The sequence below is a fragment of the Chiroxiphia lanceolata genome, chromosome 1 (genome assembly GCF_009829145.1).
Source record: "Chiroxiphia lanceolata isolate bChiLan1 chromosome 1, bChiLan1.pri, whole genome shotgun sequence".
NCBI lineage: Eukaryota > Metazoa > Chordata > Aves > Passeriformes > Pipridae > Chiroxiphia > Chiroxiphia lanceolata.
The window spans coordinates 1,438,934-1,461,631 of record NC_045637.1 but is presented as its reverse complement, the minus strand read 5'-3'; the positions used below and the strand labels follow the sequence as shown (position 1 = coordinate 1,461,631).

General features: G+C 52.5%; 1 protein-coding gene across 2 annotated transcripts; it reads left to right on the top strand.

Annotated features, from left to right (window-relative positions):
- The first annotated feature begins 690 nt into the window (after positions 1-690).
- Positions 691-18,056, top strand: LOC116789395 (ubiquitin carboxyl-terminal hydrolase CYLD-like). 2 transcript variants are annotated; one of them, XM_032693189.1, is made up of 15 exons: positions 691-731; positions 3,004-3,471; positions 4,734-5,015; positions 6,249-6,318; positions 8,169-8,389; positions 8,843-8,996; positions 9,350-9,491; positions 10,049-10,159; positions 11,046-11,137; positions 11,805-11,871; positions 12,806-12,935; positions 13,157-13,265; positions 13,412-13,530; positions 15,223-15,442; positions 17,135-18,056. In XM_032693189.1, exons 2-15 carry the CDS (start codon positions 3,016-3,018, stop codon positions 17,317-17,319), a joined length of 2,358 nt encoding a protein of 785 aa, XP_032549080.1. In that variant the 5' UTR covers positions 691-731; positions 3,004-3,015; the 3' UTR covers positions 17,320-18,056. The 2 variants fall into 2 exon arrangements, with proteins under 2 accessions (XP_032549080.1, XP_032549089.1); XM_032693198.1 differs by lacking the exon at positions 691-731 and adding an exon at positions 1,078-1,315.
- Positions 18,057-22,698: the final 4,642 nt, after the last annotated feature.

Here is a 22,698-nt window from a genome sequence, read left to right as displayed (position 1 = left end):
TATCCATGGGGACATCCACAGCTCCCTGGGGACACCCACTGCTCCATAGTGACACACACAGACCCATTGGAATTTGTGTCCATGGGGACATCCACTGCTCCATAGTGACACACACAGACCCATTGGAATTTGTGTCCATGGGGACATCCACTGCTCCATAGGGACACCCACAACTCCTTAGGGACACCCACAGCTCCATAGGGACACACACGGATCCATTGGAATTTGTGTCCATGGGGACACACACAGATCCACAGGAATTCGGATCCATAAAGGTACAGGTCCGTAAGGACACCCACAGCTCCATGGGGACACCCACAGATCCACAGGAATTCGGAGCCACACCCACGGATCCATAGAAATTCAGATCCATAGAATTGGGATCCACAGAGACACCCACAGCTCCACAGGGACACCCACGGAACCACAGGAATTCGGATCCACAGGATCCGGATCCATAGGAACACCCACGGATCCATAGGAATTCAGATCCATAGGAATTCGGATCCATAGGAACACCCCGTTCCCGCACCCCCCTCACGCCGCCGCCTCCTTCTCTCCCCCATCTCCGCCCAGTAGGGGGCGGGACCCGCCGCCAAACCCCGCCCCTTTCCCCTCTTGACCACGCCCCCTCTCTCCCATTGGCCGCCCACCCCCTCCCACCGCTTCCCATTGGCTGGCGGGCCACGCGCGCGCCCGGACGCGGAAGCGCCGGGGCCGGAGCGGCGACGGTGAGAGCGGGGGGGGGCGGTGGAGGGGGAATGAGGGGGGGGTCGAGTCTAATCCCCGCTCAGAGACTTAAAACCGGTTTTATCCCCCGAAAGCGGACGAAACTTGGGATATTCTGGGATGAATATCCCAGAAATGTAGTGTTCGAGGGGGGAAAAGGGGTTATTCCTGTGGGTTCGTGAGGAAAAGGGTTTATTTTGGGGAGGTTGGTGAGGAAAATTGTATATTTTGGGGGGTTTTTGCATAAGGAAAACGGTTTATTGTCGGGTTTTAAGGAATGAAATAGTTTATTGTTGGGTTTCGAGGAATAAAGTAGTTTATTGTTAGGGTATGAGGAATAAAATTGTTTATTCTTGTTTCTTTTTTGGTGAGAAACATGGTTTATTCCTGGGGTTTGCTGCGGAAAAGAAATAGTTCTTGGGGTTTTTTTAACGAAGAACACGATTTATTCTTAGGTTTTGATGAGGAAAATCGTGTATTTTTGTGGTTTTCGTGATAAAAAAGTGTTTATTTTTCTGCTTTTCGTGAGGAAAAGAGTTTATTTCGGTGGTTTTTGAGGAGGAAAGTCGTTTATTCCTGAGTTTTGGTGAGAAAAATCGTTTATTTTGGGGGTTTGATGAGGAAAAGAATTTAATCTTGGGATTTTTTTAATGAGAAAAAAAAAAGCGGTTTGTTCTCGGGTTTTAATTAATAAAATAGTTGAATTTAACTACTGGAATTCTTCTAGTTGAATTTAACTCCCAGGTTTTTACTTCCAGGTTTTAATTACTGGAATCCCACCACTTGAATTTAACTCTTGGAATTCTACCTGTTGAATTTAACTCCTGGAATTTAACTCCCAGATTTCAACCACTGGAATTTTGGAGGTGGAATTTAACTCCCAGGTTTTAACCAGTGGAATTCCAGTAATTGAATTTAACTCCCAGGTTTTTACTCCCAGGTTTTAACTCCTGGAATTCCACCAGTTGAATTTAATTCCTGGAATTCTACCAGTGGAATTTAACTCCCAGATTTTAACCAGTGGAATTCCAGCAGTTGAATTTCAATCCCAGGTTTTTACTCCCAGGTTTTAACTCCTGGAATTCCACCAGTTGAATTTAACTCCTGGAATTCTACCTGTTGAAGTGAACTATTGGAATTTAACTCCCAGAATTTATCCAATGGAATTCTTGCAGTTGGATTAAATCCCAGGTTTTTACTCCCAGGTTTTAACTCCTGGAATTCCACCTGTTGAATTTAACTCCTGGAATTTAACTCCCAGAATTTAACCAGTGGAATTCCAGTAGTTGAATTTAACTCCCCAGTTTTTACTCCCAGGTTTTAACTCCTGGAGTTCCACCAGTTGAATTTAACTCCCAGATTTTTTTATTACCAGGTTTTAACTCCTGCAATTCTGGGAGTTAAATCTCACTCCCAAGAATTTCCCCGGAAAACAAGCATCGAAATCTCCTCATGATCCCAAACATTTGCGTTTCTTTTCCTATATTTATCCTGGAAGATGCAGATTTGGTACCTCGGGAGGTGCTTTGGATCTGCTTGGAATATTCATGAATATTCAAAATATTTGTGTTTTGAATATTCATGAGCTGTAACACAAACAGAGGAGCTGGAGGGACAGACCAGGAATCCCCTTCCCAAGGAATTTTCCGAGGCAGAATTTATCCTTTGCCTCCTTCTTGTAAGCAAGGAAAGAAAACCTGGAATTTAATGAGGTTGTTCCGGCTGAACAGGTCGGATGAGCTGCAGGAGACGCCTCATCCCTGGAATTGTTCCTGTTCCAGCCTGGATGGAGCTTGGAACAACCTGGACTAGTTCGAGGTGTCCCTGCCTGGGGCAGGGGTTGGAATTAGATGATCCTTAAGGTCCCTCCCAGCCCATTCCATGATTTCCTGCTTCTCTTTCCGGGAGGGTTTAGGAGAGAAGGAAGAGCTGGATTTTTTTTTCCATGGATGCCCAGTGAGAGGCCGGGAGGAAACTGGGACGAGCAGGACCATGGAAAAGCTGGTTAGGTGGAATTCTGGATCCCCAGGGGGGTGATTAAACACTGGGAAAAGGGAGCAGGGAGGATTTGGGATCTCCGGCGTCAGAGCCGCTCCAACCCAACCAGGCGAGGCTTCGAACACCCAACTCAGGGCTGGGACCTCTCCCGACCCGGATCCTTCTGGAATTCTGCTCCAACACCCGCGTCTCTCTCTCTCCGCGACCTCCCAGTTCCTCCCAACCCGACTCCCTCCAGAATTCCAGAAGTTGACTCCCAGTTTCTCCTCCTCCCAGGGAAGCGCTGCCATGACCAACCTCCCGCCTCCGGCGGCGTCCGGGAATTGCTTTTACATCCTGACGGAAGACTGTGCCTATGGAAGCAAATACTTCCAGGCTGGCACCATGTGCTTCTGCAGCGAGCGGAGCTACCTCCGGAATTTTTCCGAGGCCGGGCCCCCCACGTGCTTCCTGAAGGTCGTCATGCTGGACGACGGCTCCGGCGTCACCGTCAACGTCGGGATCCTGCAGCCCCTGCGGGAAGAAGCCGCCGGATTCCTGCTGGCCATCGGCAACCCCAAGGAACGCCTGAGCTTCTTCCTGGAAAGGTCGAGCTTGGAAGCGGCGCTGGGAGCTGCTCCCGGCCGGAATGTGATGGTGGAGGTCGACCGGAAGTTCTTCCCGGGGGTGATCCGGTACGTCGGGAGCATCTACAAACCCAGCTTGGCCGTGCTGGCCCCGGTGTTCTTCGGGGTGGAATTGCAGGTAATGTGGCCAGGAAGGAAAATTCCTGGGTTTTCCGGGATGTTTTTGGGTGTGACATCCTTTCTTGTTTCCAGGGAGAGGGGAAAAACAGGGAGAAGTAACAGATCCCATCACAGAACCACGTTCTTCCTGTGCAGCAGGAACTGTGGGATCTTCCTGCCGAGGAAATTCCCTGTTTTTCCATCATATTTTTGGGTGTGACATCTCTTTCCATTTCCAGGGAGAAGGGGGAAAACAGGGATAAACGATGGATCCCATCACGGCACCGAGTTCTTCCAGTGCCGGAGGAACTGTGGGATCTTCCTGCCGAGGAACTGTGGGATCTCCTTCCAAGGAAATTCCTTATTTTTCCATGATATTTCTGTGTGTGTGACATCTTTTTTTGGCCTGTTTTCCAGGGAAAAGGGGAAAACAGGGAGAAGCGACGGATCCCATCATGGCACTGAGTTCTTCCAGTGCTGGAGGAACTGTGGGATGGTTTATTTTGCCAGGGAGAATTCCTCGTTTTTCCATCGTATTTTTTGGGTGTGACATCCCTTCTTGTTTCCAGGGAAAAGGGGAAAACAGGGAGAAGCAACAGATCCCATCACGGCACCGAGTTCTTCCAGTGCCGGAGGAACTGTGGGATCTTCCTGCCGGGAGGAATTCCTTATTTTTCCATGATATTTGTGTGTGTGACATCCCTTCTTGTTTCCAGGGAAAGGGGGAAAACAGGGAAAAGCAGCAGATCCCATCACGGCACTGAGTTCTTCCAATGCCAGAGGAACTGTGGGATGGTTTATTTTGCCAAGGAAATTCCCTGTTTTTCCATGATATTTTTGTGTGTGACTTCTCTTTCCATTTCCAGGGAAAGGGGGAAAACAGGGAGAAGTGACGGATCCTACCACAGGATCTTCCTGCCCAGAACAATTCCCTGTTTTTCCAGCATATTTTTGGGTGTGAAATCCCTCCTTGTTTCCAGGGAAAGGGGAAAAAACAGGGAGAAGTGACAGATCCCATCACAGAACCACGTTCTTCCCGTGCACCAGGAACTGTGGGATCTTTTTGCCAGGGAGAGTTCCTTATTTTTCCATGATATTTTTGGATGTGACATTCCTCCTTGTTTCCAGGGAAAGGGGAAAAAACAGGGAGAAGTGACGGATCCCATCACAGCACCGAGTTCTTCCAGTGCCAGAGGAACTGTGGGATCTTCCTGCTGAGGAAATTCCATATTTTTCCATGATATTTGTGTGTGTGACATCCCTTCTCGTCCTGTTTTCCAGGGAGAGGGGGAAAACCGCGGGCGAAGCGACGGCTCCTACCACGGCACCGAGTTCTTCCAGTGCCGGAAGAACTGCGGGATCTTCCTGCCCTTCAGCAAAATCCAGTTCAATCCCGCCGCGGGCAAGAATTTCGGGAATGCGACGCCCAAAGAGGCCGAGGAAGAGGCGCTTCCTGTAAAAGTGGGAGACGCCGTCAGCTTTTACGTGGATGAGATCCCGACCAAGGGAATTGCCATGGCCATTTACCGGGAAGGGAGCCGATGGTTCGTCAGGGTTTGTCCGGTAGGAGCAGCTTTTCCAGGTTTTTTTTTCTTTTGGGGAACAGGGCCGGGGGGGAATTTTTAAAATTTGGATTTTTCCGGCTTAAAATTCAGATTTTTTTACTGTTTAAAATTCTCATTTTCCGGTTTGAAATTCAAATTTTCCAGTTTAAAATTCAGATTTTCCGGTTTAAAATTCAGATTTTTCCAGTTTAAAATTTGGATTTTCCAGTTTAAAATTTGACTTTTCCAGTTTAAATTTCAGATTTTCTAGTTTAAAATTCAGATTTTCCGGTTTAAAATTCAGGTTTTTCTAGTTTAAAATTCGGATTTTCCGGTTTAAAATTCAGATTTTCTGGTTTAAAATTCAGATTTTCCGGTTTAAAATTCAGATTTTTCCAGTTTAAAATTCAGATTTTTCCCGTGTAAATTTCAGAATTTTTCCTGTTTAAAATTCAGATTTTCCAGTTTAAAATTCAGATTTTTTCAGTTTAAATTTCAGATTTTCTGGCTTAAAATTCAGATTTTCCGAGTTTAAAATTCTGATTTTCCACTTCAAAATTCAGATTTTTCTGGTTTAAAATTCAGATTTTCTGGTTTAAAATTCAGATTTTCCCGGTTAAAAATTCAAATTTTCCAGTTTAAAATTCAGATTTTCCCGGTTAAAAATTCAAATTTTCCAGTTTAAAATTCAGATTTTCCGGTTTAAAATTCAGGTTTTTCTAGTTTAAAATTCAGATTTTCCGGTTTAAAGTTCAAATTTTCCAGTTAAAAATTCTGATTTTCCGGGTTTAAAATTCAGATTTTCCGGTTTAAAATTCAGATTTTTCCAGTTTAAATTTCAGATTTTCTGGTTTAAATTTCTGATTTTTCGGTTTCAAATTCAGATTTTTCGGTTTAAAATTGGGATTTTACAGCTTAAAATTTAGATTTTCCAGTTGAAAATTCAGATTTTCCGGTTTAAAATTTGGATTTTCGGTTTAAAATTCAGATTTTCCAGCTTAAAATTCAGATTTTTCCGGTTTAAGATTCAGACTTTCCAGTTTAAATTTTTGTCTTTCTATTTTAAATTTAAGACTTTCCACTTTAAAATTCAGATTTTACTAGTTTAAAATTCAGATTTTCCAGTTTAAAATTCAGATTTTTGAATTTTCCAATGGGAAAAAAAAAATCGGGGAAAAAAATCTTAAAAAAACCCCTAGAATTCCAAAATTCCCTCCTATTCCAGCATTTTTTTTCCTTCCTCTCCTTTCAGGAAGAAGAAGGAACGACCGATATTTTCCGGGAAATCCCGATGGATTCCGTGGTGAAGGAGAGTTTGCCGAGTAGGTGATCGCCCTGTGGGAATTCCAGGGAGGGAATTTGGGATTTATTCCCTCTCTGCGGGGTCTGAAAATCCAGTAAAAGCTGAGTCGATCGGGATTTATGGAAAAATCCCCAATTTCCAGGCGGAATTCTTTGGGTGAATCCCAGGAAGAAGAGTTTTTCCTCAGGGAAGAGGCTTTAATTTAGTGGGAGACGGAGCCGGAGCTTCATCCCGGTGGGAAAAACTCCGGTGGGAGTCGTTGGGAAAGGCAAGGAATTGGTGGAATCTCTCTGTCGCCGCCAAAACCCACCAAAAAACCTTGGAATTTTCGCTGATTCATCTCGGTAAAGGCAGAAGAATTCGGGAAGAACCCTCTGCTGCCATTCCAGGAGTTTGGGAAGGGCTGGATTAGCTCCGAGGCCGGGAAACAGGGAACAGGGACATTCAAGGATCAGACCCAGCCAGGACGGGTTTAGGAAGGGCAGGGCCTGTCTGACCAACCTGAGCTCCTTTTATGACCCACCTGGGGGATGAGGGAAGGTGTGGATGTGTCTGTCTGGACTTCAGCAAAGCCTTGGGCGCCGTCTCCCGCGGGATGTTCCTGGAAAAGGCTTGGACAGGGGCGCTCTGTGCTGGGTCGGGAACTGGCTGAGGACCAGCCCCAGAGAGTGGTGGGAATGGAGCTGCATCCAGTTGGGATCCGGTCACCAGTGGTGTCCCCAGGGATCAGTGTTGGGCCCAGTCCTGTTTAATGTCTTTATTGATGATTTAGATGAGGGGATTGAGTGAACCATCAGCAGATTTGCAGATGACACCAAGCTGGGGGGAGTGTGGATCTGCTGGAAGGCAGGAGGGCTCTTCACAGGGAGACCTGGACAGGCTGGATCCATGGGCTGGTTCTAACAGGATGAGGTTCAACAAGACCAAATGCCGGGTCCTGCACTTGGGCCACAACAACCCCCGGCAGCTCCACGGGCTGGGACAGAGTGGCTGGAGAGCAGCCAGGCAGGAAGGGAGCTGGGAGTGTGGATGGACAGGAAGCTGAACAGGAGCCAGAGTGTGCCCAGGTGGACAAGAAGGCCAATGGATCCTGGCCTGGATCAGGAACAGTGTGGCCAACAGGTCCAGGGAAGTGATTCTGCCCCTGGACTCAGCGCTGGTGAGGCCACACCTTGAGTGCTGTGTCCAGTTCTGGGCCCTCAGTTCAGGAAGGACATGGAGGGGCTGGAGCAGGTGCAGAGAAGAGCAACGAGGCTGGGGAAGGGTCTGGAGCACAATTCCCATGAGGAGAGGCTGAGGGAGCTGGGGGGGCTCAGCCTGGAGAAGAGGAGGCTCAGGGGAGACCTCCTCGCTCTCTGCAACTCCCTGACAGGAGGTTGTAGCCAGGTGGGGGTTGGTCTCTTTTCCAAGGCAACCATCAGCAAGACAAGAGGGCTCGGTCTTCAGCTGTGCCAGGGGAGGTTTAGGTTGGATATTAGAAAGAATTTCTTTCCAGAGAAGGTGATCAGCCATTGGAATGGGCTGCCCAGGGAAGTGGTGGATTCTGCATCCTTGGAGGTTTTTAAGAAGAGACTGGATGTGGCATCAGTGCCATGGCCTGGGAACTGCAGCAGGGTTGGATCAAGGGTTGGACTTGATGATCTCAGAGGTCCCTTCCAACCCAGCTGATTCTATGATTCTATGATTCTATGATTCTATGATTCCCTGTCATCCTGTTGGACCAGCTTGGCCATCCATTGGGAATTACACCTTGTACTCATCTGTGTGGCCTGGAATTCCAAAGTAGGCCTGGAATTAGGTGAGATCCAGAGGTTCCATCCGTTTGGGATGGAATTCCCGCCTCACCCCGTGTTTTGTGTTGTCCGCCAGGTTTGTTTCCGTCCTTCGACTCCGACGTGGGTTTGGGCCCCCCAAATCCAAGAAAAGCGGAGACGAGCGAGAGTGGCGAGGAGGGCGAAGGTGGGAATTCCCCCCTGGAAGTGAACTCCATGGTCCAGATTGCCTTGGACAAGGGGAGCCAAGTGTCGGGAATCATCCGCTGGTTGGGATTCCTGCCCCAGATTACGGAGAAAATGGCGGGAGTGGAACTGGTGAGGGGCAGGTTTGGGATCTCTGGGTACGTCAAGGGGTTGGGAGCGCATCCCGGGAAGGAGACGGAGCTGGGAAGGGTTTGGAGCAGTGGGAGAGCTCATCCTGGAGAAAAGGGAGATCAGGGGGGATCCAGGGGGACAGGAAGATGGAAATGGGTGGGATCGGGCTCTGCTCCCGGGGAACGAGGGACAGGATGAGAGGGAATGGCCTCAAGTTGCACCAGGGGAGGTTTAGGCAGGATTTGGGAAAATTCGTTCCTGGAAAGGGCTGGAAAGCACTGGAAGGGGCTGCCCAGGGCAGGGGTGGGATCCCCATTCCTGGAGGGATTTCCCATCCCTGTGGATGTGGCCCTTTGGGGGGGGGACACAGTTTAGTGGTGGTGGGGTGCTCTCAGAGCTCTTTTCCAACTCCGTGATCCCATAAATCCTGCCATTCCCGGATGTCTTCTCCAGGATGAAGACAAGGGGGTCACCGGGGGCGAGTGGTTGGGCAAGTCCTACTTCCACTGCGCCCCAAAACGCGGCCTCTTCGTGAGGCTCAACTCCTGCCAGCCCGACCAGCGCTTCCAGAGCCTTCCCGACACCCAACCCTCCCTCCTGGAATACGGTGAGTCCTCTGGGAAGCGGGAAAACCGGGAAGACTCCCCATGGAGAAGGGAGATCCTTCACCTGCTTTGAGTGTTGGGTTCTGGTGGTATCTGTGCCCCACCCCACCCTCAGCACTGTTGGCTTCAGGGTGGGACTCCAAAGGTCTCAGAGGTCTTTTCCAACCTAAAAAAATTCCATAGGGAACATCCCCGCCGGTGCGAGGTCGTAAGCGATTCGGGAAACTGGGAAAGCCCGGATGGAGAAGCCACCTTGGAGTCTTAGGCTCAGCTTAAGACTCTTGGGGGGGGATCAGGGAAGGGCCGAGCTGCCACCGAGGATTTGGGGACTCCAAGGGATTCGTTTTCCTTGCAGGAGAACGGGAAGTTCTTCCCCAGACTCCTCCGGAGAGTTTTCCTCCCCTCAGGAACGAGGCGGCCGTGCGCGTCCTGCGGGGCCGGATGAAGGGCATCCAAGGCCACTGCAATTCCTGCTACATGGATGCCGCTCTCTTCAGGTGAGGAAATGGCTTCCCTGAGCGGGGTTTTAATCCCTAAATTGCAGCACTTCCCTGGATTTCCACGTCGGCGGGATAAAACCATGGAGACAGAGCCCCGAGGCTGCTTTTCCAGCTCATTCCCAACCCTGGAAGGCTTTCCAGCCCTGAGGAACCCCCATCCTCCCCCGTTCCCATGTGTCTTGTCCTCCAGGGTGCTGAGAGCTCCCAGTTTTCCGGACTCGGACCGTGCCGGCTCTGTCCCTGGAAGTTGTGGCTGGAATCACTTCCCAAGAACCCACCCAGCAGGTCCCAGCTTGGCTGTTTGGAGAGGAAAAGACTCCCTGGGGCCTTTCCCTGAGTTTTGGCTGCCAAGTAGGAATTCCCTTCTCCCTGAGCTCTTCCCTTGCTTTCTCCCAGTGTCCATCGATCCAGCTGTGCTGTCCCTCACCTCCCTGTCATTCCATGCATGGAATCTTGAGCATCCCAGCCATCGACTGTCACCATCCACCGGCATTTTGGGTTCCGGCCGTTGCTCCCAATCCATCGGGATTAAACCCATCCCACTCTTTCCACAGCCTCTTCTCCTGCACATCTGTGCTGGACTCCATGCTCTTCATGCCCTTCCCACTGAGTGACAGGAATGTCCAGGGAATTCTGCGGGATGAGATCGTGAATCCCCTCCGGAGGTGAGTCTCTGGGAATGCCGGGAGTTTTCCGTCTGCCTTCATTCCTTCTCTGCTGGCCCTGGAGGTGGGAGCTGGCGCCGAGGGAAAGGGATTTTCCTGCCAGCCACATCCCACAGGAGAACAGGGAATGGTTTCCCACTGCCAGAGAGTAGGTTTAGATGGGATATTGGGAAGAAATTCCTCCCTGGGAGGGTGGTGAGGGGCTGGAATGGAATTCCCAGGGAAGTTGTGGCTACCCCATTCTTGGAAGTGTCCAAGTCCAGGTTGGAGCAACCTGGGATAGTGGGAGGTGTCCCTGCCCAGGACAAGGGGTTGGAATTCAACAATCCCTCCCAACCCAAACCATTCCATGATCCTGTGATGGTTCTTCCAGTTGTTCCTTTCCCTGGGATGTGAGGCTGTCCCAGCTCCTTCCATGAGAGTCTCCTGCTCTGGAGGAACCTTGGGAGCTGCACATCCCAGGGAAAGGGAAAAACGGGGATCCCTGGGGTTCCAACCACCTCCGGGTGGAATCGTGGAGTTGATGAAGCTTTGGAATCAATCCCAAAGAATTCCAAGCTGGATGAGGGGAGACCATCCACCTTCCAGAGCCTAAAGGGGCTCCCGGAGAGCTGGAGAGGGAATTCGGATGAGGGATGAAGGAACAGGACAAGGGGGAAGGAATTCTTCCCTATGAGGGTGGGGAGCAACTGGAATAGAATTCCCAGAGAAACTGTGGCTGCCCCATCCCTGGAAGCGCCCAAGGGATGCAACTTGGAGCAACCTGGGATAGTGGGTGGCATCCCTGCAGGTTGAACGAGATGACCTTTTAAAATCCCTTCCCACCCAACCCATTCCATGATTGAAACGCCCTGGAGGGATCACCCGGAGCCGGTTGTCGTTCCAGGACTGGATTCGTCCGGGCCAGCAGCGTGATGCACCTCCGGGAGCAGCTCACGGACAAGGGACAATGTTCCAGCTTCACCAACGCTGAGAAAGGTCAGGAGGTCCCTCTGGAGCTTTTCCAGGGCTGCTTCCCTGTGTTCTGCCTCATCCAGGCACCAGCCGACCATGGAATTTTGGGCTTTTCCCGGGAATGTGCTTTAAGGAGCCGGTGATTTATGGCAAAATTCACACGGAAAATGTTTTCGGGTTTTAAAACTTTCCGTATCCGTAGAGCCCCTTCCAGAGCCTAAAGGGGCTCCAGGAGAGCTGGAGAGGGAATTGGGATGAGGGATGGAGAGACAGGACACAGGGAATGGGATTAAACTGCCAGAGGGCAGGGTTAGGTGGGATGTTGGGAAGGAATTCTTCCCTGGGAAGGTGGGGAGGGGCTGTGGCTGCCCCATCCCTGGAAGTGTCCAAGGGGAGGTTGGAGCAACCTGGGATAGTGGGAGGTGTCCCTGCCTATGGAAGGGGGTTGGAACTGGATGATCTTTACGGTTCCTTCCCACCCAAACCATTCCAGGATTCCATGAAAGTGCAGTATCCGAAGGCTGGTTTGCCTTTTCCGTGCTCCCCTTGGGATTTGTGCCTTATCCAAGTGCTCTCAGCCTTTATCCCGGTTGCCTCCTCACCTAAAAAATGAAATTCCAGGTTCATGGAATGTTGGCCTGTGTTTCCCTGGCAGCTTTTGGCTCCCATGCCTTTTCCCTCCCCTTTCCAGATCCTGAGGAATTCCTCAACCTCATAATGCAGCAGATCCTGGGAATGGAGCCACTCCTGAAACTCCAGTAGGTTTCCACAGCTGAGGGACGCAATTCCCTGGTTTTCCACCTCACATTCCCTGGGTTGAGTGGGGGGGTCACTTTTCCCTTTCCATGGAGCTTTCTGGAAGCACAGCTCTGAGTTCTGGGCAGCTCCTTCTGCTGTCCCCCGTGATCCTGCTTGTTGGGATCTTCCCAGCCAGGAAAAAACACTTCTGAGCTCTCCCTGGAAGGCGCTGCCTTCGGAAAATCGGGATAAAAATCCTTGTCCCACCCTCGGGGAGAGCTGAGAAGGGGTTTGAGGGCAGAGCCAGCGGGATCCAACAGCCTTTGGATAAATCTGGGATGCATCCAGGCTGCCGAGCTGGCTCCCATCCCAGAGCCTCTCCAACAGGCAGTCCATGGATGCCATCCCAGGGCTCCACAAAGGGGATGAGGGGCTGGAGGAAGCCAAAAGTAACAGAAGGGGATTGTTGGATCTCCGCGCTCCTTTGTGGATCCTGGAACGCAGAGATCCTGGGAAAAGGCCGAGCACAAAGGGGGCCTCTGTGCTGCAGCTCCCCTGCACGGGCTCATCCCGGGGAAATCCTTCCCCCGCTGGATGGAGGCCTTTTGGGAGCTCTCCTGGAACAGCTCAGTGATGGGAATATTAATGGACCTCCCATCGGAGCAACCGTTGGATTGTCGGGCTTAAAAGCCGTTCCCAGTAATTTTTTTAATATTTATATCCAGGAATTTTACCCATGGGAGCAGGATTTGGTGCTATAGGGGGCAACGAGGCTGAAAATCCTACTTATCCCCCCTTCCCATGGCACAAATGTGGGATTTCCACATGGAAAAAGGGCTGGGTGTGGCACCAAACCGCCCCCGGTGCCTGGAGCCTGGAAGCTCCGGCGGGAGAATCCTTAGGGAGAATCCTCCTGCGGCACCACCTCAGCCATCCCACGACTATTCCCTGCAGGTCAGGAGGGCAGGAGCAGGATTGTTACTGCTACCAGATCTTCCTGGATAAGCAGGAGGATCTGGTGGTTCCCAACGTGCAGCAGTTGGTGGAACGTTCCTTCCTGTCCTCGGATCTGAAGCTGGTGGAGGTGAGGCCCTTCCCTTCTGCTTCCCAAAATACCTTCTAGGTCTCACATCCAACACCGAATCCAAGCCTGACTTGGGAAAAAGGGCTCAGCTTTCCCCGTTTCCCTTTTATCCTGCGAGAAACCGCGGCGGGAAGTCTTCATTCCCAAATTTAGAGTGGAACCTCCGAGCTTTGGCTCTTCCGACTCCCTTTTCCCTTTCTTTTCCCCTTTCCTTTCCCCAGATCCCCTCCTGCTTCATTATCCAAATGCCACGTTTTGGGAAGGAGTACAAAATGTTCAGCAAAATCATCCCTTCCTTGGAGCTGGACATCACAGACCTGCTGCTGGACAGTGAGTTGGGAATGATGGGCCGGGAGCTCTTGGGATCAGGGTGGGATCCTCCTCCTTCCCCGAGGAAGAATTCCCCACGGTTTTGGTGGGACAAACTGGATTTTGGGGGGGATCTGGGGAAGCCCCAGCCTCTATTGTCCCTGCAGGTCCCAGGGAATGCTGCCTGTGTGGAGATGTTGCCACCCTGGAATGTTTGGAATGTTTCCAGGACCAGGTGTTCGCAGCCACGGGCCTGAAGCAGTTCTGCAGCTCCTGCTCCAGACAGGTATTTTTCCTTGGATGCTCCCCGGAATCCACTCTCGGCATGAGGTTGAACCCTCCCAAAATTTCCCTGGATGTTGGGCACAGAGTCATTCCCACCGGCTGTTGAACCCTCTGCTCACACAGAGCCTGAAGAATCCTGGAATCATAAAATCATGGAATGCTTCGGATTGGGAGAGAGCTTAATTATTATGGAATTCCAAGCCCCTGCCACAGGCAGGGACACCTTCCACTATCCCAGGTTGCTCCAAGCCCTGTCCAGCGCAGCCTTGGACATTTCAGCTTCACATCCGCAGCTTCTCTGGACAACCTATCCCATAAAAAAGCACAAATCCCAACCTATTCCATAAAAACCCCTAATCCTGCACAAACTGGGTGCTGACCCCTCACCGTGAGCATTCCCACAACTTCTTGGAGAGTGACAGGCTCCAGATTCAGCTTCTTCCTGCCAGGCTGTTGCCACAACAGCATTCCCAGACATCCAGGGAACACAGGAGTCAGACGATTTGGGAATAAACTGGGAATGTGAGCCCTGTCCCCTCTCCCAGGGTCAGTCCTTCCCTCCCCCCCTCATGAATCCCAGCCTGTCCCCTCCCTCAGGATCATTCCCATCCCCTCCCTCAGGTTCATTCCCATCCCCTCAGGATCATTCCCATCCCCTCTCTCAGGATTATTCCCATCCCCTCCCTCAGGATCATTCCCATCCCCTCTCCCAGGTTCATTCCCATCCCCTCCCTCAGGTTTATTCCCATCCCCTCAGGATCATTCCCATCCCTTCCCTCAGGTTCATTCCCATCCCCTCAGGATCATTCCCATCCCTTCCCTCAGGATCATTCCCATACCCTCCCTCAGGATCATTCCCATCCCCTCCCTCAGGATCATTTCCATCCCCTCAGGTTCATTCCCATCCCCTCAGGATCATTCCCATCCTCTCCCTCAGGTTCATTCCCATCCCCTCCCTCAGGTTTATTCCCATCCCCTCAGGATCATTCCCATCCCTTCCCTCAGGATCATTCCCATCCCCTCAGGATCATTCCCATCCCCTCCCTCAGGATCATTCCCATCCCCTCCCTCAGGATCATTCCCATCCCCTCCCTCAGGATCATTTCCATCCCCTCAGGTTCATTCCCATCCCCTCAGGATCATTCCCATCCTCTCCCTCAGGATCATTCCCATCCCCTCTCTCAGGTTCATTCCCATCCCCTCTCTCAGGTTCATTCCCATCCCCTCCCTCAGAATCATTCCCATCCCCTCCCTCAGGTTCATTCTCATCCCCTCCCTCAGAATCATTCCCATCCCCTCCCTCAGGATCATTCCCATCCCCTCCCTCAGGATCATTTCCATCCCCTCAGGTTCATTCCCATCCCCTCAGGTTCATTCCCATCCCCTCAGGATCATTCCCATCCTCTCCCTCAGGTTCATTCCCATCCTCTCCCTCAGGTTCATTCCCATCCCCTCCCTCAGGTTCATTCCCATCCCCTCCCTCAGGTTCATTCCTATCCCCTCCCTCAGGATCATTCCCATCCCCTCGCTCAGGATCGTTTCCATCCCCTCAGGTTCATTCCCATCCCCTCAGGATCATTCCCATCGTCTCCCTCAGGTTCATTCCCATCCCCTCCCTCAGGATCATTCCCATCCCCTCCCTCAGGGTCATTCCCATCCCCTCCCTCAGGATCATTCCCATCCCCTCCCTCAGGTTCACTCCCATCACCGACGCAAGGCGCACAAACCAACGCGGCTGCACATCCCGGAGGAATTCCAGCGGTGGAATTCCCGGCGGAGGCAGCCGATCCCTCGGGAGAAGCTGGAGCTCTTCGCCGTGCTCTGCATCGAGACCAGTCACTACGTGGCCTTCGTCAAGTACGGCCCCGGGAAGGAGCACTGGATGTTCTTTGACAGCATGGCCGACCGGCACGGTGAGCACCGGCATTCGGGAAGCTCCCAGGAGCTGCTCAGCACACCCTTTCCCTCTGGAATTCCCTGCCCAGTTTAGTCTCTCTCTGGATCTTGCTCCCATTGAATTAGACTCCAGAAAAAACAGGGCCAAGCCAAGGTGGGGGTTCTTCCAGGAGCTTCCATCCTCTGGATACGTTCAGGCAAATCCACCTTTTCCCTCTGAAATTCCCTGTCCAGTTTAGTCTCTCTCTGGTTCTTGCTCCCATTGAATTAGATTCCAGAAAAAAATAGGGCCAAGCCGAGGGGGGAGTTTCTTCCAGGAGGTTCCATCCATGGCCAGGCCAAGGTGGGATTTTTTCCAGGTGCTTCCATCCTCTGGATACATTCAGACAAATCCACCTTTTCCCTCTGAATTTCCATGTCCAGTTTAGTGTCTCTCTGGATCTTGCTTCCATTGAATTAGACTCTAGAAAAAAACAGGGCCAAGCCACAGTGGGAGTTTCTTCCAGGAGCTTCCATCCATGGCCAAGCCATGGTGGGAGTTCTTCCAGGTGCTTCCATCCTCTGGATACATTCAGACAAATCCACCTTTTCCCTCTGAAATTCCCTGTCCAGTTTAGTCTCTCTCTGGATCTTGCTCCTATTGAATTAGATTCCAGAAAAAAATAGGGCCAAGCCGAGGGGGGAGTTTCTTCCAGGAGGTTCCATCCATGGCCAGGCCAAGGTGGGAGTTTTTCCAGGTGCTTCCATCTCTGGATACGTTCAGTCAAGTCCACCTTTTCCCTCTGAATTTCCATGTCCAGTTTAGTCTCTCTCTGGATCTTGCTTCCATTGAATTAGACTCTAGAAAAAAATAGGGCCAAGCCATGGTGGGAGTTTCTTCCAGGAGCTTCCATCCATGGCCAAGCCATGGTGGGAGTTCTTCCAGGTGCTTCCATCTCTGGATACGTTCAGACAAATCCATCTTTTCCCTCTGAAATTCCCTGTCCAGTTTAGTCTCTCTCTGGATCTTGCTTCCATTGAACTGGATTCCAGAGAAAAATAGGGCCAAACCGAGGGGGGAGTTTCTTCCAGGAGGTTCCATCCATGGCCAGGTCAAGGTGCGAATTCTTCCAGATGATTCCATTCATGGCCAGGCCATGGTGGGATTTCTTCCAGGTGATTTCATCCTCTGGATACGTTCAAAAACAGGGATTTAAACCAAGTCCCAGCTGGGCATGGACTGTTCCCTCCTTCCCACTTTGTTCTTATCATGGAATCATGGAACGGTTTGGGTTGGAAGGGAATTTTGAAGGTCAAGGAATTCCAACCCCCATTTCCATGGGCAGGGACTCCTCCCCCTATCCCAGGTTGGTCCAACCTGGCCTTGGACACTTCCAGGGATGGAGCAGCCACAGCTTCTCTGGGAATTCCATTCCAGCCCCTCCCCACCCTCCCAGGAAAGAATTCCTTCCCAGTATCCCATCCAACCCTCTGGCAGTGGGAAGCCATTCCCTGTGTCCTGTCCCCCCATCCCTCATCCCAATTCCCTCTCCAGCTCTCCCAGAGCCCCTTTAGGCTCCGGAATGTGGATGTTCTCCCCTCATCCAACCTCTTCCAGCGCTTTTGGCCTCTGGGTCTCTCCACTGTCGAGCGTGACGGGATCTCCTGGAGCTGCAGGAGCTCGTCCCTCGGGATCTGAGCCGGGCCTTCCCTCCTTTTCCCTGCCGTAGGTGGCGAAAGCGGCTTCAACATTCCCGCGGTGACGCTGTGCCCGGAGGTCGCCAAATACCTGGAATTGCCCTTGGCCGGGCTGGCCCTGGAGCAGCCCCGGGATATGGATGGAGTGGCCAAAAGGCTCTTCTGTGACGCCTACATGTACCTGTTCCAGAGCCGGAAAATGGCCCTGTACAAGTGACCCGGAGCGGCCTCGGGAATCCGGGATCGCTTCCCGGCCCCTCGGGAACAGCCGAGTCTGGACGCAACAAGCTGCACTTCGGAGCCTCTTCTTACCTCTCCTGGTATCCCACTATCCGTGGGGTTGGGAAATCCAGGCTTTATCCTGTGGGCACAGCTGGACTTTGGAATTGTCGACGCCCGGATCCCGTCTCATTCCGCACGTTCCCATCCCGCCCTTTTCCCTTCCCACCCTCCTTTTCTCCCGTCGCTCCGAAGCCGAGGACCAGCAGCAACCAAAGCACCGGGATTCATCCTCAGGTTTTCAGGGAGCACAAGGAATCCGCAGCCTCCCCTTCCCTGAAAACATCCTCGCCTGGATTTGGGGGAGTGGGAAAACCGGGTGGGAGCCGGTTGAGATGGATCAGGAGGAGGGGTTTTCCCTCTAAATCCCTCGATTATCTGCACTTCCCTTATCCAACACTTTTTTCCCGCCATCCCTCGGGCGTCTCGAGCTGAAAATATCCTTTAAAACCAGACATTCCTGGAAGAAGAAAACTGGGAGAAGGATGGAGCACCTGCCGCTCCCTCCCTTTGGCAAACTCCGTGCGGGATTCGGGGTTTCCACTTGACTCTTAAGCACTTCCCATCCTGTTTTTTTTCCACGTCCACTTCCAAGTTCGGTGCCAAACACCGGAATTCCAGGGGCAGAAATGGAAAAAAACCAAAAAAAAAACCAAAAAAAACCCAAAAAAACCCCAAAAGCACTTCTGGATTTCCTGCCCCGAGTCCGGGAAAGTTTCGGGATTCGGTGGGAATTGATATTCCATGAAGTTTAATAAACTCGTGAACTGGGGGATTCATGGACATGGAATTCCAGCGGCGGGACACCCAAAACCTCGTGGGATACTTCCAGGAATCCCGGATTTGCAGCTTTAATCCCTCTCCCTGCTCTTTTTTTTCTTTTCCCTGTTTAGTGCAGGAATTTTCCCACCCGGCTTCAGATCCGTCCCGGTGGCTCGGGCCACACAGCTGAGGATCTTCCTGGCATTCCATCCCTATGGAATCCTTCCACTTGGATAAGTCCCACTTGGAGTTGTGGGCCCAGTTTGAGCTCCCCAGTCCGGGAGAGAGAAAGAGAATCCAAGGAAGAGCCATGAAGGGATGAAGGGATGGGATGAAGGGATTGGAGCAGGAGAGGCTGGAAGAGCTGGGATTGTCCATCCTGGAGAAGGGGAATCTCCTCAATATCCACAAATCCCTGAAGGGACCCCCGGGAGCTTCTGTGCCCGGCTCCAGGACCAAAGTGGTTTCACTTGGATTCCCTCTGGACATCGGGAATCACATCCTTGGATGTGACAGAAGGAATTCCAGGAATTCCACTGGCACAGGTCGCTCCCCTCGTCCACCCAAGTCGTTCTTCATTCCTCTTTTCCCAAAAACTCGGGACAACCTTTACTCAGGCACAACGAACTCCGGGATTTTTTGGTGCTTTGCTCTAAAAAAAAAAAAAAAAACCATGGAACTTCCGGCGAAATATTCCCGGTTTTCCTGGAGTTTCTTCCTCTCTCCAAAGGGGGATACGGCGCCCACGGCTGGAGCGTCGCCACAGGACGCTCCAGGCTGTCGGGATTTTGGGAATAGCGACCAGCAGGTTCATTAAGCTCTTAATTATTCTCTTCCCTGTCAACGGGCTGGGAAGATCCAAAGTGCGGAGGGTGGGAATGATCCCTGGGAATGGGGAGGTTCATCTTCCGGGGGAATTTTCCCCCCGGTGGAGCTGCAAAGGGGTTTTCACTGGAATTAGGGTTTGACACTGGAATTAGGGTTTGACACTGGAATTAGGGTTTTTACTGAAATTTGGGGGTTTTACTGGAATTAGAGTTTTACAGTGGAATTAGGGTCTTTACTGGAAATAGGGTTTTTCCCTGGAATTAGGGTTTTTCAGTGGAATTAGGGTTTTCACTGGAATCAGGGTTTTTCAGTGGAATTAGGGTTTTCACTGGAATTAGGGTTTTCAGTGGAATTAGGGTTTTTCAGTGGAATTAGGGCTTTTACTGGAATTAGGATTTTTCAGTGGAATTAGGGTTTTCACTGGAATTAGGGTTTTTACTGGAAATAGGGGTTTTCACTGGAAATAAGTTTTTTTAGTGGAATTAGGGTTTTACACTGGAATTAGGGTTTTCACTGGAATTTGGGGTTTTTACTGGAATTAGGGCTTTTTACTGGAATTAGGGTTTTTACTGGAATTTGGGTTTTCACTGGAATTAGGGTTTTTACTGGAATTTGGGGTTTTTACTGGAATTGGGGTTTTACACTGGAATTAGGGTCTTTACTGGAATTAGGGTTTTTCAGTGGAATTAGGGTTTTTCAGTGGAATTAGGGTTTTACACTGGAATTAACTTTTTCTATGGAATTAGGGTTTTACACTGGAATTAGCGTTTTCACTGGAATTTGGGGTTTTTCAGTGGAATTAGGGTTTTTACTGGAATTAGGGTTTTCACTGGAATTTGGAGGTTTTACTGGAATTTTTTGTTTTTATTGGAATTAGGGCTTTTACTGGAATTAGGGTTTTTATTGGAATTAGGCTTTTCTCTGGATTTAGGGTTTTTCAGTGGAATTATGGCTTTTACTGGAATTAGGGTTTTTACTGGAATTAGGGTTTTCACTGGAATTAGGACTTTTTACTGGAATTAGGGTTTTTCACTGGAGCCAGGACCACCCAAGAACCAGGATCCACCTGGAGGTGGGTTCAGCCTGAATCCAGGATGAACCTGGAGCTGTGATCAACCTGAATCTGGGATCAACCTGGAACCAGCCTCCACCTTCCGGGGAATGCAAACAGAATGGGAAGAGAGGGAATGTGGCCACAGAGACCAAGCTTGGAATAGGGAAGGCAGAGTATCAGCCAGGGGTGTCCCAGGAGTGTCCCTCAGGATGTCCCAGAGATGTCCTACAGCATGTCCCACGGGATATCCCATGGGATGTCCCAGGGATGTCCCAAGGATGTCCCAGGGGTGTCCCAGGGCTGATTTGGTGGGAAGATCCCTTTCTGTGCACTCAGGATTTGGTCTCCGGGGGGGGAGTTCCCTGTCCCCAGCTCCCTCTCCCACATCCCCCTGTGTGCCACCATCCCTGGTGCCCTGTGTCTCCCCCTCCTGCCACCCCTGTGTGCCCTCTGTGTCCCGTGTCCCGGCTCTGTGGCCATCCCTGTGTCCCCATGTGCTGCCATCCCTGTCCCCGTGTCCCCTGTGTCCCCATCCCCGGTGTCCCGTGTCCCCACGTGCTGCCATCCCTGTCCCCGTGTCCCCTGTGTCCCCCCCCTGTGCCCCATGTCCCCTGTGTGCCACCACCCCTGGTGTCCTGCATGCTGCCATCCCTGGTGCCCTGTCCCCTGTGTGCCACCATCCCTTCCCATGTGTCCCAGGTGCCACCCTCCCCTGTCTCCCCCTCTTCCCCGTGTCCCCGCTGTCCCCACGCCCCGGCGGCGGGAGGAGCCTTCGCAGGGCGGGGACACGGGGACAAGGGCGGGGACACGGGGACAAGGGAGGGGACACGGTCACGGGGGAGGGGACAGCGGGAGGGACGAGGGACGGGGGTGGGACGGGGAGGAGCGAGCGGGGAAATGGGAGGGGAACAGGGACACGGGACAGGGAGGGGGACACAGGGGACACGGAAGACGGGGATGGCAGCACAGGGGGACAGGGGACACCGGGGATGGCGACACAGCGGACACGGGACAGGGATGGCAGCACGTGGGGACACAGGGATGGCCACAGAGCCGGGACATGGGACACAGGGATACAGGGACACGGGACACAGGGACCATGGCACACGAGACACGAGGACAGTGGCACAGGGTGACGCAGGGACGGTGGCACACGGGACACAGGGATGGTGGCACAGGGTCACGCAGGGACGGTGGCACAGAGGACACAGGGATGGTGGCACATGGGACACGAGGATAGTGGCACAGGGTGACGCATGGATGGTGGCACAGGGGACATAGGGACGGTGGCACAGGGGGACAGAGCGATGGTGGTACACGGGACACACAGGGGTGGCAGCACAGAGGGGACACAGGGATAGTGACACACAGGGGACATGGGGCACACAGGGATGGCAGCACACGGGGGACACGGCCAGCAGCACATGGGGACACGGGGGTGGCACCACAGGGGGCGTGCAGGGACAGTGGGATACGGGGATGGCAGCACACGGGGGACAGGGGACATGGGGATAGTGGCACACAGGGGACAGGACACATGGGATGGCAGCACACGGGGGACACAGGGATGGGGGTGGCAGCATTGGAGGGGGCACAGTGGCACATGTGACAAGGGACAAGGGCCACGGGACAAGGATGGCAATACACGGGTGACACAGGGATGGTGACAGAGCTGGGACAAGGGACACAGGGATAGCAGCACACAGGGGACACAGGTGGCACACAGGGGACACAGGGATGGCAGCACGCGGCAGACACAGGGGACAGGGCACAGGGGATGGCGGCACACAGGGGACACAGGGATGGTGGCACACAGGAGACACAGGGGACACTGGGATGGTGGCACACAGGGGACACAGGGATGGTGGCACAGGGGACACGGGGATGGGGTGGCAGCACACGGGACACAAAGAGACGGTGGCACAGGGGGACACAGGGATTGTGGCACAGGGGACACAGGAATGGTGGCACAGGGGACACGGGGATGGTGGTACAGGGGGACACAGGGATGGTGGCACAGGGGGACACAGGGATTGTGGCACACGGTGCCACCAGTGCCCGTGGGACACCGGGGACAGGGCGGGCAGAGGCGCCATCGCGGGGCGGGGACACTGTGACAGGGGAGGGGACACCGGGACAGGGGAGGGGGACACCGAGACAGGGGAGGGGACACCGGGACAGGGGAGGGGACACCGGGACAGGGGAGGGAACACCGGGAGGAGCAGGCGGGGAAACGGGGGAGGGAGGGACAGGGGTGGGTGGCACCCGGGACACACGGGAATGGAGGGTGACACTCAGGGGATAGGGTACCAGGGATGGGGACACACAGGGGACACGGAACACGGGGACGGCAGCACAGGGGGACACGGGACACCGGGGACACGGGGGTGGGGACACAGGGGACACAGGAATGGCAGCATATTGGAGACACAGGGATGGTGACACAGGAATTAAGGACATTCCCAGCTCCAGGGATTTGGGACATCCCCAGCTCCAGGAATTAAGGATGTTCCCAGTTCCAGGGATTAAGGACATTCCCGGCTCCAAGGATTTGGGACATTCCCAGCTCCAGGAATTAAGGACATTCCCAGCTCCAGGGATTCGGGACACTGGGCATTCCCAGCTCCAGGGCTTTGGGACATTCCCAACTCCAGGGCTTTGGGACATTCCCAG